Source organism: Oncorhynchus clarkii, chromosome 13, assembly GCF_045791955.1.
Source record: "Oncorhynchus clarkii lewisi isolate Uvic-CL-2024 chromosome 13, UVic_Ocla_1.0, whole genome shotgun sequence".
Lineage (NCBI taxonomy): Eukaryota > Metazoa > Chordata > Actinopteri > Salmoniformes > Salmonidae > Oncorhynchus > Oncorhynchus clarkii.
The window spans coordinates 396,144-414,048 of NC_092159.1; the positions used below are offsets into that span (position 1 = coordinate 396,144).

At 39.3% G+C, this 17,905-nt stretch overlaps 1 protein-coding gene across 1 annotated transcript; it reads right to left on the minus strand.

Annotated features, from left to right (window-relative positions):
* Positions 1 to 561: 561 nt before the first annotated feature.
* Positions 562 to 13,904, minus strand: LOC139424169 (butyrophilin subfamily 2 member A2-like). Its single transcript, XM_071175852.1, has 4 exons — positions 13,877 to 13,904; positions 4,686 to 5,030; positions 4,126 to 4,428; positions 562 to 701 (listed from the first exon to the last, which is right to left on the minus strand). Exons 1-4 carry the CDS (start codon positions 13,902 to 13,904, stop codon positions 562 to 564), a joined length of 816 nt encoding a protein of 271 aa, XP_071031953.1.
* Positions 13,905 to 17,905: the final 4,001 nt, after the last annotated feature.

A 17,905-nucleotide genomic window follows, 5' to 3' on the forward strand; every position in this document is an offset into this window, starting at 1 on the left:
GGACTTCACCATGGACCCATAGATCTCTGCATTCTGTATCAAGAGGTTGGCTGGACTTCACCATGGACCCATAGATCTCTGCATTCTGTATCAAGAGGTTGGCTGGACTTCACCATGGACCCATAGATCACTGCATTCTGTATCAAGAGGTTGGCTGGACTTCACCATGGACCCATAGATCTCATAAACTTCTGTCTTATCTAACTTTGCAGTTGAAGTATAGACACCTGAGTTGGGTAACCCATTAATTCTTGAGGTTCCTAGGTTCTCCACGAGCAAATCTGCTTTTAGTTTTAATGCATCGTATTCCTAGAACAAAGCTAAAAATAAATGTTATCTTTAACTCTGCATTGTTGGAAACGGACCATTTCAGTGTTAGTCTACACCTGTTGTTTACGAAGCATGTGACAAACAAAATGTTATTTGAAACAGTAGGCCAGTACCTTAACACTTAAAATGACAGATAAATAGTTACAAATCAATAATTTAAATGGCAGCACAAAGGAAACAAGCAATTAAAATGGTACAAAACCAAGAAGTTGATCGTAACAATCACAGAGTTCAAGACAAAAAACTACCTTCTTTCTTGAGTTTATGACGATGTTTTCTGCAAAAGTAGAATAGCACAACAACAGCTACAATGGCTGCTACAGTTGGTATTATTATACCAACAATCCTCCACACGCTAGGAAACATATCGTCTGAAACAGAGAAGAACTATTATAACATTAAAACATTACACAACATAAAAACACATACATATCTCCTGTATGACAGGTAGAACCATTATAACACCTATATATGTACTGTATGACAGGTAGAACCATTATAACACATTATAACACCTATATATCTACTGTATGACAGGTAGAACCATTATAACACCTATATATCTACTGTATGACAGGTAGAACCATTATAACACATTATAACACATATATATCTACTGTATGACAGGTAGAACCATTATAACACATTATAACACATATATATCTACTGTATGACACACAGAACCATTATAACACATTATAACACCTATATATCTACTGTATGACAGGTAGAACCATTATAACACATTATAACACCTATATATCTACTGTATGACAGGTAGAACCATTATAACACCTATATATCTACTGTATGACAGGTAGAACCATTATAACACCTATATATCTACTGAATGACAGGTAGAACCATTACAACACCTATATATCTACTGTATGACAGGTAGAACCATTATAACACCTATATATCTACTGTATGACAGGTAGAACCATTATAACACCTATATATCTACTGTATGACAGGTAGAACCATTATAACACATAACACCTATGTATCTACTGTATGACAGGTAGAACCATTATAACACCTATATATCTACTGTATGACAGGTAGAACCATTATAACACCTATATATCTACTGTATGACAGGTAGAACCATTATAACACATTATAATACCTATATATCTACTGTATGACAGGTAGAACCATTATAACACCTATATATCTACTGTATGACAGGTAGAACCATTAAAACACCAATATATCTACTGTATGACAGGTAGAACCCTTATAACACATTATAACACCTATATATCTACTGTATGACAGGTAGAACAATTATAACACCTATATATCTACTGTATGACAGGTATAACCATTATAACACCTATATATCTACTGTTAGACAGGTAGAACCATTATAACACCTATATATCTACTGTATGACACGTAGAACCATTATAACACCTATATATCTACTGTATGACAGGTAGAACCATTATAACACATTATAACACCTATATATCTACTGTATGACAGGTAGAACCATTATAACACATTATAACACCTATATATCTACTGTATGACAGGTAGAACCCTTATAACACATTATAACACCTATATATCTACTGTATGACAGGTAGAACCATTATAACACCTATATATCTACTGTATGACAGGTAGAACCATTATAACACATTATAACACATACATATCTCCTGTATGACAGGTAGAACAATTATAACACATTATAACACCTATATATCTACTGTATGACAGGTAGAACCATTATAACACCTATATATCTACTGTATGACAGGTAGAACCATTATAACACATTATAACACATACATATCTCCTGTATGACAGGTAGAACAATTATAACACATTATAACACCTATATATCTCCTGTATGACAGGTAGAACAATTATAACACATTATAACACCTATATATCTACTGTATGACAGGTAGAACCATTATAACACCTATATATCTACTGTGTGACAGGTAGAACCATTAAAACACCAATATATCTACTGTATGACAGGTAGAACCCTTATAACACATTATAACACCTATATATCTACTGTATGACAGGTAGAACCATTATAACACCTATATATCTACTGTATGACAGGTAGAACCATTATAACACCTATATATCTACTGTTAGACAGGTAGAACCATTATAACACCTATATATCTACTGTATGACACGTAGAACCATTATAACACCTATATATCTACTGTATGACAGGTAGAACCATTATAACACATTATAACACCTATATATCTACTGTATGACAGGTAGAACCATTATAACACATTATAACACCTGTATATCTACTGTATGACACGTAGAACCATTATGACACATTATAACACCTATTTATCTACTGTATGACAGGTAGAACCCTTATAACACATTATAACACCTATATATCTACTGTATGACAGGTAGAACCATTATAACACCTATTTATCTACTGTATGACAGGTAGAACCATTATAACACATTATAACACCTATATATCTACTGTATGACACGTAGAACCATTATAACACATTATAACACCTATATATCTACTGTATGACAGGTAGAACCATTATAACACATTATAACACCTATATATCTACTGTATGACAGGTAGAACCATTATAACACCTATATATCTACTGTATGACAGGTAGAACCATTATAACACATTATAACACCTATTTATCTACTGTATGACAGGTAGAACCATTATAACACCTATATATCGACTGTATGACAGGTAGAACCATTATAACACATTATAACACCTATATATCTACTGTATGACAGGTAGAACCATTATAACACCTATATATCTACTGTATGACAGGTAGAACCATTATAACACATTATAACACCTATTTATCTACTGTATGACAGGTAGAACCATTATAACACCTATATATCTACTGTATGACAGGTAGAACCATTATAACACCTATATATCTACTGTATGACAGGTAGAACCATTATAACACCTATATATCTACTGTATGACAGGTAGAACCATTATAACACCTATATATCTACTGTATGACAGGTAGAACCATTATAACACCTATATATCTACTGTATGACAGGTAGAACCATTATAACACCTATATATATACTGTATGACAGGTAGAACCATTATAACACCTATATATCTACTGTATGTCAGGTACAACCATTATAACACCTATATATCTACTGTATGACAGGTAGAACCATTATAACACATTATAACACCTATATATCTACTGTATGACAGGTAGAACCATTATAACACATTATAACACCTATATATCTACTGTATGACAGGTAGAACCATTTTAACACCTATATATCTACTGTATGACAGGTATAACCATTATAACACCTATATATCTACTGTATGACAGGTAGAACCATTATAACACCTATATATCTACTGTATGACAGGTAGAACCATTATAACACCTATATATCTACTGTATGACAGGTAGAACCATTATAACACATTATAACACCTATATATCTACTGTATGACAGGTAGAACCATTATAACACATTATAACACCTATATATCTACTGTATGACATGTAGAACCATTATAACACATTATAACACCTATATATCTACTGTATGACAGGTAGAACCATTATAACACATTATAACACCTATATATCTACTGTATGACAGGGAGTAAATTATAGTATATAACATAATACAACTCAAAACAGCTTAGACCATCAAGGTCATCCTATTGGAAACCTGATCTTTTCCACTAGTCTATCTAAAGAAAAGGTCTCAGGTACGCGGGTTAACCAATGAAAACCTCACCTGGGACATGAATCTGTGTCTCCCTTGTCTGGTTGATCTGCGGCTGTACAACTCTACAGGTGAACCTGTTGTTGTCAGTGTTCCGGACGGTGACATATCGTCTCACGGTGTAGCGACCCTCAGGGTTCATCTCGGTCTCTGTTGAGTTGCTTGTCTCAGTGGGTTCAGTAGCAGAGAGGACGTTTCCATGACTGTCCAACCACTCAAGCTCGGGCTGTGGGTACCAGCCTCCGGAGTCACACTTCAGGACCACCCCCCAGTCTTTGGTTCCATTAATAGAGATCACTGGCTGAGATACAGCACCTACACAGATACAAGATAAAACAGAGATTACTGGCTGAGATACAGCACCTACACAGATACAAGATAAAACAGAGATTACTGGCTGAGATACAGCACCTACACAGATACAAGATAAAACAGAGATCACTGGCTGAGATACAGCACCTACACAGATACAATATAAAAACAGACACGATCATTTCCCCTTTCAGCATATAGAGCTATGATTGTACTCAGAAACCTCTGATCACTTGTTCACTCCAGTATTTATGATTTACCAACTATGAGTGGAATGGTTGTTTCCTTCAGTGTTGGAATGAAGCACTTGTAGTCTCCAGCATCAGAGAGGGTAACTCCGGTCAGTTTTAAAGAGACATTGCTGTTCTTCAGTTCTTCTTTAAACAGTGATGTCCTTCCCCTGTAGGACGGAAGCTGTTCACCGTCGGAGTCTCGACCTTCACGGTAAAGATGGACCCTTTGAGGTTTCAGGTCAGATCTTGTCCACTCCACCATCATGTCCACAGCACTGACGTTGGGTTCCAGGTAACATGGTAGTATGACGTTGTCACCAGCCAAGGCAACGACTGGATCAGCTGAACCGACAAGTTGAATCTGAGACGACCCTGGAGAAAAAAACAAAATGACACAGTGAATTAAATACTTGAATTTTCTCCTTATGTGCGCCCTCTACTGAGTCTTAGCTAGCGCGAGCATGCTAACGTTAGCTAATGTTTTTATAACTATCCCAAGATTGTCACGACTTCCGCCAAAGTCGGTCCTTCTCCTTGTTCGGGCGGCGTTCGGCGGTCGACGTCACCGGCTTTCTAGCTTATCGCCGATCCACTTTTCATTTTCCATTTGTTTTGTCTTTTGTTTTCCACACACCTTGTTTCTATTCCCCAATTACATGTTCATTATTTAACCCTCTGGTTCCCCCATATTTGTGTGCGTGTTTGTATATAATGTTCAGGTCGTTACTGGTTGGCTGGTATTGTTTGTATATAATGTTCAGGTCGTTACTGGTTGGCTGGTATTGTTTGTATATAATGTTCAGGTCGTTACTTGTTGGCTGGTATTGTTTGTATATAATGTTCAGGTCGTTACTGGTTGGCTGGTATTGTTGTATATAATGTTCAGGTCGTTACTGGTTGGCTGGTATTGTTTGTATATAATGTTCAGGTCGTTACTGGTTGGCTGGTATTGTTTGTATATAATGTTCAGGTCGTTACTGGTTGGCTGGTATTGTTGTATATAATGTTCAGGTCGTTACTGGTTGGCTGGTATTGTTGTATATAATGTTCAGGTCGTTACTGGTTGGCTGGTATTGTTTGTATATAATGTTCAGGTCGTTACTGGTTGGCTGGTATTGTTTGTATATAATGTTCAGGTCGTTACTGGTTGGCTGGTATTGTTTGTATATAATGTTCAGGTCGTTACTGGTTGGCTGGTATTGTTTGTATATAATGTTCAGGTCGTTACTGGTTGGCTGGTATTGTTTGTATATAATGTTCAGGTCGTTACTGGTTGGCTGGTATTGTTTGTATATAATGTTCAGGTCGTTACTTGTTGGCTGGTATTGTTGTATATAATGTTCAGGTCGTTACTGGTTGGCTGGTATTGTTGTATATAATGTTCAGGTCGTTACTGGTTGGCTGGTATTGTTTGTATATAATGTTCAGGTCGTTACTTGTTGGCTGGTATTGTTTGTATATAATGTTCAGGTCGTTACTGGTTGGCTGGTATTGTTTGTATATAATGTTCAGGTCGTTACTGGTTGGCTGGTATTGTTGTATATAATGTTCAGGTCGTTACTTGTTGGCTGGTATTGTTTGTATATAATGTTCAGGTCGTTACTGGTTGGCTGGTATTGTTGTATATAATGTTCAGGTCGTTACTGGTTGGCTGGTATTGTTGTATATAATGTTCAGGTCGTTACTGGTTGGCTGGTATTGTTGTATATAATGTTCAGGTCGTTACTGGTTGGCTGGTATTGTTTGTATATAATGTTCAGGTCGTTACTGGTTGGCTGGTATTGTTTGTATATATTGTTCAGGTCGTTACTGGTTGGCTGGTATTGTTTGTATATAATGTTCAGGTCGTTACTTGTTGGCTGGTATTGTTGTATATAATGTTCAGGTCGTTACTGGTTGGCTGGTATTGTTTGTATATAATGTTCAGGTCGTTACTGGTTGGCTGGTATTGTTGTATATAATGTTCAGGTCGTTACTGGTTGGCTGGTATTGTTTGTATATAATGTTCAGGTCGTTACTGGTTGGCTGGTATTGTTTGTATATAATGTTCAGGTCGTTACTGGTTGGCTGGTATTGTTTGTATATAATGTTCAGGTCGTTACTGGTTGGCTGGTATTGTTTGTATATAATGTTCAGGTCGTTACTGGTTGGCTGGTATTGTTTGTATATAATGTTCAGGTCGTTACTGGTTGGCTGGTATTGTTTGTATATAATGTTCAGGTCGTTACTTGTTGGCTGGTATTGTTTGTATATAATGTTCAGGTCGTTACTGGTTGGCTGGTATTGTTTGTATATAATGTTCAGGTCGTTACTGGTTGGCTGGTATTGTTGTATATAATGTTCAGGTCGTTACTTGTTGGCTGGTATTGTTTGTATATAATGTTCAGGTCGTTACTGGTTGGCTGGTATTGTTTGTATATAATGTTCAGGTCGTTACTGGTTGGCTGGTATTGTTGTATATAATGTTCAGGTCGTTACTGGTTGGCTGGTATTGTTTGTATATAATGTTCAGGTCGTTACTGGTTGGCTGGTATTGTTTGTATATAATGTTCAGGTCGTTACTTGTTGGCTGGTATTGTTTGTATATAATGTTCAGGTCGTTACTGGTTGGCTGGTATTGTTGTATATAATGTTCAGGTCGTTACTTGTTGGCTGGTATTGTTTGTATATAATGTTCAGGTCGTTACTGGTTGGCTGGTATTGTTTGTATATAATGTTCAGGTCGTTACTGGTTGGCTGGTATTGTTGTATATAATGTTCAGGTCGTTACTGGTTGGCTGGTATTGTTTGTATATAATGTTCAGGTCGTTACTGGTTGGCTGGTATTGTTTGTATATAATGTTCAGGTTGTTACTGGTTGGCTGGTATTGTTGTATATAATGTTCAGGTCGTTACTGGTTGGCTGGTATTGTTTGTATATAATGTTCAGGTCGTTACTTGTTGGCTGGTATTGTTTGTATATAATGTTCAGGTCGTTACTTGTTGGCTGGTATTGTTGTATATAATGGTCAGGTCGTTACTGGTTGGCTGGTATTGTTTGTATATAATGTTCAGGTCGTTACTTGTTGGCTGGTATTGTTGTATATAATGTTCAGGTTGTTACTGGTTGGCTGGTATTGTTTGTATATAATGTTCAGGTCGTTACTGGTTGGCTGGTATTGTTTGACGGGTTTGTTGCCCGTTATTTACGAGCGACCGGTTATTTCACGCACCTTTAGTCTTTGTTTTATACTTGGTGCTGTTCGTGGAATAAATTACCTTACTACACTCATCTCTGCTCTCCTGCGCCTGATTCCATGCACCAGTTACCCACAGCCTGACGAAGATAGACCACAGCCTGTTGTTTCCAATGGGTGAAAATTAATAATTGTGGGCAGAACAAGCAAGGAGGTGGGCAGAGCCAAAAATCGTGCTAGTGAGATCCTATTGGCTCGTTCTAGCATTTATTTGCATATTTTCGTGTGCGTGTGCGCATTAACTCAATTCGCCGTTGCACTCCTTATCAATTTTTTTTAAACTTTGGCAAAGGGTAAAGTCACAAAAAAAGGGTAAAGTCACAAAAAAAACAGTCCACTCTGACGTCGATAATGTCATATTTTAGGCTTTTAAGCTCTGATTTAACTAGCTATGTATCTCATCTGGTTTCGGCGTGAGAAAATTAGTGAAGTCAAAAAAATGTCCACGAGAATTTATGCAGTCGTGGATGTGGCACCTCAGAAATAAAAGGAGCCCAAAAGAAGAACACAAACCGCTTCAGGCTGGTTTCCACTTGGTTTAATGACTGTAGGTTTCCACTTGGTTTAATGACTGTTTTGATACTAGAACATGAAAACTGCATTTTTGTTACTTTCAGTAGTTCTGTGAAAATGTTTCTCACGTCGTCTACTAATTGACAGAGGATCGAGTCTGCCGATGTCCCCTTATAACGCGAGCACACAGTGTCAAAAACTGAATTTAAATGTATTTGGCTAAGGTGTATGTAAACTTCCGACTTCAACTGTAACTACCTCATCTATCACCAGTATCACTGATATGGTTATTTATATTGTTCTTGTATTCTTCTTTCTCTACTGGCATTGACACTTGTTGTTCTTGTTTTAATATATTGACACGTTCTGTTTTTTGTTACCACTATGCCAGTAACTATTTCACTGTACAGTTTACACCTCCTGTATCCTGCACATGTGACAAATAAACGTGTATTTTAATTGATATAGTGTGTGTTTACCAGAGATGGTGACGTGTAAAACAACATGACCTGCACCAAAGTCAGTATATTGACCAAGGACTAGATAAAGTGTATTTTAACCTGGAGTTTTTCCTTATTGTAGTCTACTACTTTCACCACTTTTAGTCTTAATCTTTGGTTGTTTACTACACTACTCCCTCTGTTTAACACATGGCCTCACATGTGAATCCTTAAAGAGATGGGTGGGGGCTAAGGCTTAAGAGGGTGTGAACGTTGCTGAATGAGCGTAGAGAAAGAAGAGCTCCCCAGTAGGTGCACCAAAACGTTCAAGGGCCATTTGCTCAGAAGTAGAGTTACAAGTTTATCAACATTCAAAGCAGAATGACTTTCCCCAGTGTTCCTCAACTGCAGTGTATGATATACCATTGTGTAGCTCTCTTTTAATTTTAACCAATGTAAAAACACCATTTAAAATGTTGCTACATATGGCTGAAAAGCGGTGCTGGGTCACGATTGGTCAGGAGCCTATAAAACAGCCCTCGTTTCCTTCAGGCACCATTCTAAATTCAAACTGTAACACAAAAGGTGGAATAAGTCAAAAGGGTAAAGGGAGGATCACAAATGATGTGGCCTTTTATCGTCTACACGTTGAAGTAAAAACCTCCAGGCTTCCTTAGTTAAAAAAAACCCCAAACAGTTTGGAAAGACACATCCTGTGGAATCAGGCATAAGCAACGTCTCTAGTGATAGTATAGCTGTCTCTCTCCCCCCTATTCAAACGTTCCTGGTCAATTCATTTGATAATAATAATGTTGACTATGTTTTTAGGAAAGGAGACATATGTCTGAGCTGGAAAAGGAGACATATGTCTGAGTTGCGCTGGTGGCTTTGATTGATGTGTCCTTTTAGGGTGTGTCTGTGTGTGTGAGTGTCTGTGTCTGTGTGTGTGTCTGTGTCTGTGTGTGTTTGTGTGTGTGTGTGTCTGTGTGTCTGTGTCTGTGTGTGTCTGTGTGTGTCTGTGTCTGTGTGTCTGTGTCTGTGTGTGTCTGTGTGTGTGTGTGTGTCTGTGTGTGTCTGTGTCTGTGTGTGTGAGTTCACTAATACTTTCTATGTCCATCCAGAAAGTTTCTGTCTGGACTCCATCTCCTAATAAGAAAGAGGGACATTATTTAACAGAAATGAGCATTATAATAATGTTGAGAGAACAAATGTAATCAAGTCATGATGATTATGTGATTAGTGTGAGGAATGATGATTATGTGATTAGTGTGAGGAATGATGATTATGTGATTAGTGTGAGGAATGATGATTATGTGATTAGTGTGGTGGTGACTGGTGGCAGTTGTGTGTTTCATTCATCTCTTTAATGGGATTCAACTGGAACGTACACACACACGCACGCACACACACACACACAGTTCGTACACTATGTGGACGCCCCTTCCAATTAGTGGAAGCAACGTCAACACAATAACTGTTCGTCGGGAGTGTCTTGAAATGGGTCTCCATGGCCGAGCAGCTGCACACAAGCATAAGATCACCTCAATGCCAAGCATCGGCTGGAGTGGAGTGGAAAGCTTGCTGCCATTGGAATCTGGAGCAGTGGAAACACGTTCTCTGGATTGATGATGCTGTTTTTCATGGTTCAGACCTAAGCACCCAACATCGGTGCCCGACCTCACTAATGCTCTTGTGGCTGAACAAGTCCCCAAGCAATGTTCCAACATCTAGTGGAAAGCCTTCCCAGAAGAGTGGAGGCTGTTATAGCAGCAATGTTCCTACATCTAGTGGAAAGCCTTCCCAGAAGAGTGAAGGCTGTTATAGCAGCAATGTTCCTACATCTAGTGGAAAGCCTTCCCAGAAGAGTGGAGGCTGTTGTAGCAGCAATGTTCCTACATCTAGTGGAAAGCCTTCCCAGAAGAGTGGATGGAGGCTGCTATAGCAGCAATGTTCCTACATCTAGTGGAAAGCCTTCCCAGAAGAGTGGAGGCAGTTATAGCAGCAATGTTCCTACATCTAGTGGAAAGCCTTCCCAGAAGAGTGGATGGAGGCTGCTATAGCAGCAATGTTCCAACATCTAGTGGAAAGCCTTCCCAGAAGAGTGGAGGCTGTAATAGCAGCAATGTTCCTACATCTAGTGGGAAGCCTTCCCAGAAGAGTGGAGGCTGTTATAGCAGCAATGTTCCTACATCTAGTGGGAAGCCTTCCCAGAAGAGTGAAGTCTGTTATAGCAGCAATGTTCCTACATCTAGTGGGAAGCCTTCCCAGAAGAGTGAAGTCTGTTATAGCAGCAATGTTCCTACATCTAGTGGAAAGCCTTCCCAGAAGAGTGGAGGCTGTTATAGCAGCAATGTTCCTACATCTAGTGGGAAGCCTTCCCAGAAGAGTGAAGTCTGTTATAGCAGCAATGTTCCTACATCTAGCAAAGGGGGGGGATCAACTCCATATTAAAGCCCATGATTTTGGAATGAGATGTTTAACGAGCAGATGTCCACATACTTTTGGTCATATAGTGTAACTACTACGACCCCATATAACTTGAGTGAATCTATCATTATATATCTCTCATTGCGGAGTCCTCTCTAGCCCTCTCCAGTCCTCTCCAGTCCTCTCTAGTCCTCTCCAGTCCTCTCCAGTCCTCTCCAGTCCTCTCTAGTCCTCTCTAGTCCTCTCCAGTCCTCTATAGCCCTCTCCAGTCCTCTCTAGTCCTCTCCAGTCCTCTCTAGTCCTCTCCAGTCCTCTCTAGTCCTCTCTAGCTGCTATGAACAACATGATCTTGCATTGCCACTGTCTTCTCACAAGGTCACGGCGGTATTGTTTGTTGATGTTGTTGTGAAAATTCGAATTCTAAATTGAGCCAAAATTGCGTGCAGTTTATGTTCCATAACGTCATCATGGAAAATATTGATGTGGTTTCCAAGTACCAATCAGAAACTGCGCTGTAAATCAGGCTGCATATTGAACATTGATGTGGTTTCCAAGTACCAATCAGAAACTGCGCTGTAAATCAGGCTGCATATTGAACATTGATGTGGTTTCCAAGTACCAATCAGAAACTGCGCTGTAAATCAGGCTGCATATTGAACATTGACATTGCCTAAAAGGCCAATCAGTCTTTTAGCTAACATTCCAAGGAGTGGAATGTTAGCTAAAAGACGGGTATTCAGTCTAGACTCATTCAAATGAAATTTCCCACTTGTAACTTCCGAGCTTCCGATAACTCCGATAGTGAACGCCCCATTATTATCCGAGCTTCCGATAACTTCGATAGTGAACGCCCCACTATTATCTGAGCTTCCGATAACTCCGATAGTGAACGCCCCATTATTATCTGAGCTTCCGATAACTCCGATAGTGAACGCCCCATTATTATCTGATAGCACGTGAACGCCCCATTATTATCTGAACAGGGGCTGCAGTCTAAACATGTTATTTTTTACCCCCTCAGCCCTTTGCGCTAGCCACTTTCCCTCGGGGGGGGGGGGGGGGGGGGCGGGACTGGATGTAGTTCGATTTCCATCTGAAGTGGAGGTCCAATTCACAAACGTTGGACCCCCCCTTGACCCTCGATTTAGCTCGAGGGAGCGAGTGAACAACTTTGGTCACTTGCGGGGTTGATATGACCCACAATTCAATGCAAACTGTAGTCACTCAGTCCCAGATGCTAATATATGCATATTATTAGTAGTATTGGATTGAAAACACTCTGAAGTTTCTAAAACTGTTTGAATGATGTCTGTGAGTATAACAGAACTGGCAGGCAATAACCTGAGAAAAAATCCAACCAGGAAGTGGGAAATCTGAGGTTTGTAGTTTTTCAACTCTTTTCATATCGAATACACAGTGTCTATGGGGTCATATTGCACTTCCTAAGGCTTCCACTAGATGTCAACAGACTTTAGAACCTTGTGCGATGCTTCTACTGTGAAGTGGGGGGAATGAGAGGGGATTAAGTCAGGGCTCTGCCAGAGAGGCATGAGCTGACCACGCGTGTTCATGTGAAAGTTAGCTTGCTTTCCATAGTTCTTGTGTGTTTTCCTCATTTTAGTGTTGGTCAGGACGTGAGCTGGGTGGGCATTCTATGTTGTGTGTCTAGTTTGTCTGTTTCTGTGTTTGGGCCTGATATAGTTCTCAATCAGAGGCAGGTGTTAGACATTGTCTCTGATTGGGAACCATATTTAGGTTATTGTTTTGTATATTTGTAGTGTTCTCGGTATTCGTCTTTATTAAAGATGTTGAACACTCACCACGCTGCACTTTGGTCCTCTCCTTCCCAGGAAGAAAGCCGTTACAGCATAACAGTTGTATCTTTTAGCAATGTTTGTTATGAGTATTTATGTAAATTGATGTGGCTCTCTGCAAAATCACTGGATGTTTTGGAACTACTGAACATAACTACTGAGATTTTTTGATATAAATATGAACTTTATCGAACAAAACATACATGTATTGTGTAACATGAAGTCCTATGGGTGTCATCTGATGAAGATCATCAAAGGTTAGTGATTCATTTATCTCTATTTCTGCTTTTTGTGACTCTTCTCTTTGGCTGGAAAAATGGTTGTGTTTTTCTGTGACTAGGCACTCACCTAACATAATCGCATGGTGTGCTTTCATCGTAAAGCCTTTTTGAAATCAGACACTGTGGTGGGATTAACAAGAAGTATATCTTTAAAATCTTTAAAATGGTGTAAAATACTTGTATGTTTGAGGAATTTTAATGAGATTTAATGAGATTTCTGTTGTTTGAATTTGGCGCCCTGCACTTTCACTGGCTGTTGTCATATCGATCCCGTTAGCGGATTCGTTGGCTCAGCCCAAACAGGTGTAAGTAGTATTTTTGTATTTTGATACTTTGTGCAAGGCATTATATCATGGGGGCTCCCGGGTGGCGCAGCGGTCTAAGACACTGCATCGCAGTGCAAACTGCGTTGCTACAGATGCTGGGTCGATACCTGTGCCGGCCGCGACCGGGAGACCCATGAGGCAATGACCCTACTGATGAGTCAACAGGGTCAATGGAAGATACCTGGGCCGGCCGCGACCTGGAGACCCATGATGCCATGACCCTACTGATGAGTCAACAGGGTCAATGGAAGATACCTGTGCCGGCCGCGACCGATGAGTCAACAGGGTCAATGGAAGATACCTGTGCCGGCCGTGACCGATGAGTCAACAGGGTCAATGGAAGATACCTGGGCCGGCCGCGACCGATGAGTCAACAGGGTCAATGGAAGATACCTGTGCCGGCCGCGACCGATGAGTCAACAGGGTCAATGGAAGATACCTGGGCCGGCCGCGACCGATGAGTCAACAGGGTCAATGGAAGGTCTGAGGGTCTTGACAGGTTCCTGAATAATACAGCAACACCGGAGGGAATGGAATCTAAAACAATGGCAAAATCTTTAGGTGTTACAGGGACCTTGTAAAGTGATCAGAATTCTTTATAACTGAGTAAAAGACCCTCTGCATTTACCAGAGGCTCCAATAGGATATTATTTTGGAACCAATATTCTGAAAACAAATAATTATTTTTATACAATATGTCCCGATTATTCCATATATAATATCTGTGTGAAGAATTTAATCTCCCTATATTATCCAGATGATTTAATCCATCCCTATTATCCAGTTGATTTAATCTACCTCTATTATCCAGTTGATTTAATCTCTCTCTATTATCCAGTTGATTTAATCTCCCTCTATTATCCAGTTGATTTAATCTCCCTCTATTATCCAGTTGATTTAATCTCCCTCTATTATCCAGTTGATTTAATCCATCTCTATTATCCAGTTGATTTAATCTCCCTCTATTATCCAGTTGATTTAATCTCTCTCTATTATCCAGTTGATTATAATCTCCCTCTATTATCCAGTTGATTTAATCCATCTCTATTATCCAGTTGATTTGAATCTCTCTCTATTATCCAGTTGATTTAATCTCCCTTTATTATCCAGTTGATTTTAATCTCCCTCTACTATCCAGTTGATTTAATCCATCTCTATTATCCAGTTGATTTAATCTCCCTCTATTATCCAGTTGATTTTATCCATCTCTATTATCCAGTTGATTTTAATCCATCTCTATTATCCAGTTGATTTAATCCATCTCTATTATCCAGTTGATTTAATACATCTCTATTATCCAGTTGATTTAATCCATCTCTATTATCCAGTTGATTTTAATCTCCCTCTATTATCCAGTTGATTTAATCAATCTCTATTATCCAGTTGATTTTAATCTCCCTCTATTATCCAGTTGATTGAATCTCCCTCTATTATCCAGTTGATTTTAATCTCCCTCTATTATCCAGTTGATTTAATACATCTCTATTATCCAGTTGGTTTTGTAACTCCATCAGTTCCATCTTCTTCTTCCCCGAGAGGCTGGATGGGGACCTCTGAGAAAGGCAAGTTACCTTAATGATCCAAGAGGCTGGCTGGGGACCTCTGAGAAAGGGAAGTTACCTTAATGATCCAAGAGGCTGGCTGGGGACCTCTGAGAAAGGGAAGTTACCTTAATGAGCCAAGAGGCTGGCTGGGGACCTCTGAGAAAGGGAAGTTACCTTAACGAGCCAAGAGGCTGGATGGGGACCTCTGAGAAAGGCAAGTTACCTTAACGATCACCCTTTCCTCCTCAGCTCTTCTGGTTTTAGCAAGATCTCAAATTTAAAGAGCTCCCAGTTCTTGCAGTAAGATTTTTCTTCACAAGCCCTTTCCCAAAAGTGTGAAAGCAGATATTTAACCTCAAACTTAACTAAATCATTATTTAATAACAAGCTATTTAGCTTCCAGTAGGATGCTCTACCAAGGTTAGTATCAGGGGTAAATATGTTGATATCAATGTAAATAGCCCTATGGTCTGTGAGGGGAGCAGTACAAATATGTAGTAACACACTCACTTTCAATACATTTCGATATAAACCTAAATCTATTCTGGGTTGTCTGGAACCTGTTTTGTTGGAAACCTCTCTCTCCATATATCAGTAAGATCAAACTTCTCCATAAAAAGTATTACACCCAAATTCTGATTGGTTGGCCTACCTGGGGGCCATCTATCAGTTGAATTATCTATAGTGATGTTAAAGTCCCCTCCTATCAATAATAACGAAGTGGGAAACGTAGATAATAGATACATTTAGATAACCAATGAAGTATATGTTTCTCTATAGATTCAAGCAACTCATCATTCTCATGTTTGGTGTTGTACCCGTAGAAGTTTACAGTAATGAGTGTAATGTCATTGTAACTGATCATTCTCATGTTTGGTATTGTACCCGTAGAAGTTTACAGTAATGAGCGTAATGTCATTGTAACTGATCATTCTCATGTTTGGTGTTGTACCCGTAGAAGTTTACAGTAATGAGTGTAATGTCATTGTAACAGATCACAAGACAAATAAAGTGACCAAAGGGGTCACAGAGTGTAGAATATTACCACCAAAGGGGTCACAGAGTGTAGAATATTACCACCAAAGGGGTCACAGAGTGTAGAATATTACCACCAAAGGGGTCACAGAGTGTAGAATATTACCACCAAAGGGGTCACAGAGTGTAGAATATTACCACCAAAGGGGTCACAGAGTGTAGAATATTACCACCAAAGGGGTCACAGAGTGTAGAATATTACCACCAAAGGGGTCACAGAGTGTAGAATATTACCACCAAAGGGGTCACAGAGTGTAGAATATTACAACCAAAGGGGTCACAGAGTGTAGAATATTACCACCAAAGGGGTCACAGAGTGTAGAATATTACCACCAAAGGGGTCACAGAGTGTAGAATATTTCCACCAAAGGAGTCACAGAGTGTAGAATATTACCACCAAAGGGGTCACAGAGTGTAGAATATTTCCACCAAAGGGGTCACAGAGTGTAGAATATTACCACCAAAGGGGTCACAGAGTGTAGAATATTACCACCAAAGGGGTCACAGAGTGTAGAATATTACCACCAAAGGGGTCACAGAGTGTAGAATATTACCACCAAAGGGGTCACAGAGTGTAGAATATTTCCACCAAAGGGGTCACAGAGTGTAGAATATTACCACCAAAGGGGTCACAGAGTGTAGAATATTACCACCAAAGGGGTCACAGAGTGTAGAATATTACCACCAAAGGGGTAACAGAGTGTAGAATATTACCACCAAAGGGGTAACAGAGTGTAGAATATTACCACCAAAGGTATTTTTCATTGTAGTGACACCAGCGGAGCGTTCAGAGCCATGGGAAAGACAAATATCGTCGCCCCACTGTGACCTCCAGAAGTTGGCCTCAGCCGAAATTGAGTGAGACTCAAAATCTGTTCTAAATTGTTTAGCAAATAAAAATAAGGCCTTGTGCTTTTTACATTGTTTCGTATCCCCCCTAGCATTAAGAGAAACTATAGACAAAGACAAAACAACAAAGATTATATAAAATGAATAACTGTAGGAGCAGTGAATGTAAATCGACAAGGAACTGAGATCTGCACCATTTAAGTCAATTTCAAGTGAAAATAGCTGATTCCATCAACTCTGAGCTAGACGTTATCCGGCGTTTGAAATTCAACTGAACAGAAAATTATGTTCAAACCCAAACCAAGGGTTCTCTGTAGTAAGAGAGACCAAAAACCCTCTTTAGTGTAATCAGGAACTATTCTGAGAAATAAAATACAAAATAATAATTTAAATTAAAGGGTACCTACTATTTTAATTGCATATGAAAACTGATCACCCAAAAAATGGAATAAAAAAGGTTTTACAAATACACGTTCCTAAGACCTTTTTCACTTGGAAATATGTTAACTAAATAGAGCAATAATCGTGTACAGTCAGAGCAGACCTGTAACACAGCATCTTAGTTACTGTATACATAAAAAATACAACTTTTCAGTCTTCTTCGTAAATTTGTAAACAGAATAGGCCTTCTCCTTCCTCCCTCCCCTTGTAAGTGTAAACTCGTCAGACGTCATGAAACGTCATCAGATGTGAAGGTGTGTCTGTTAAGTGTTTGGAATGTAACCAAGGTTTGTTGTCAACGACACCTGTCGCCTTGGAATGGTCTCCAGACATGACGCTGG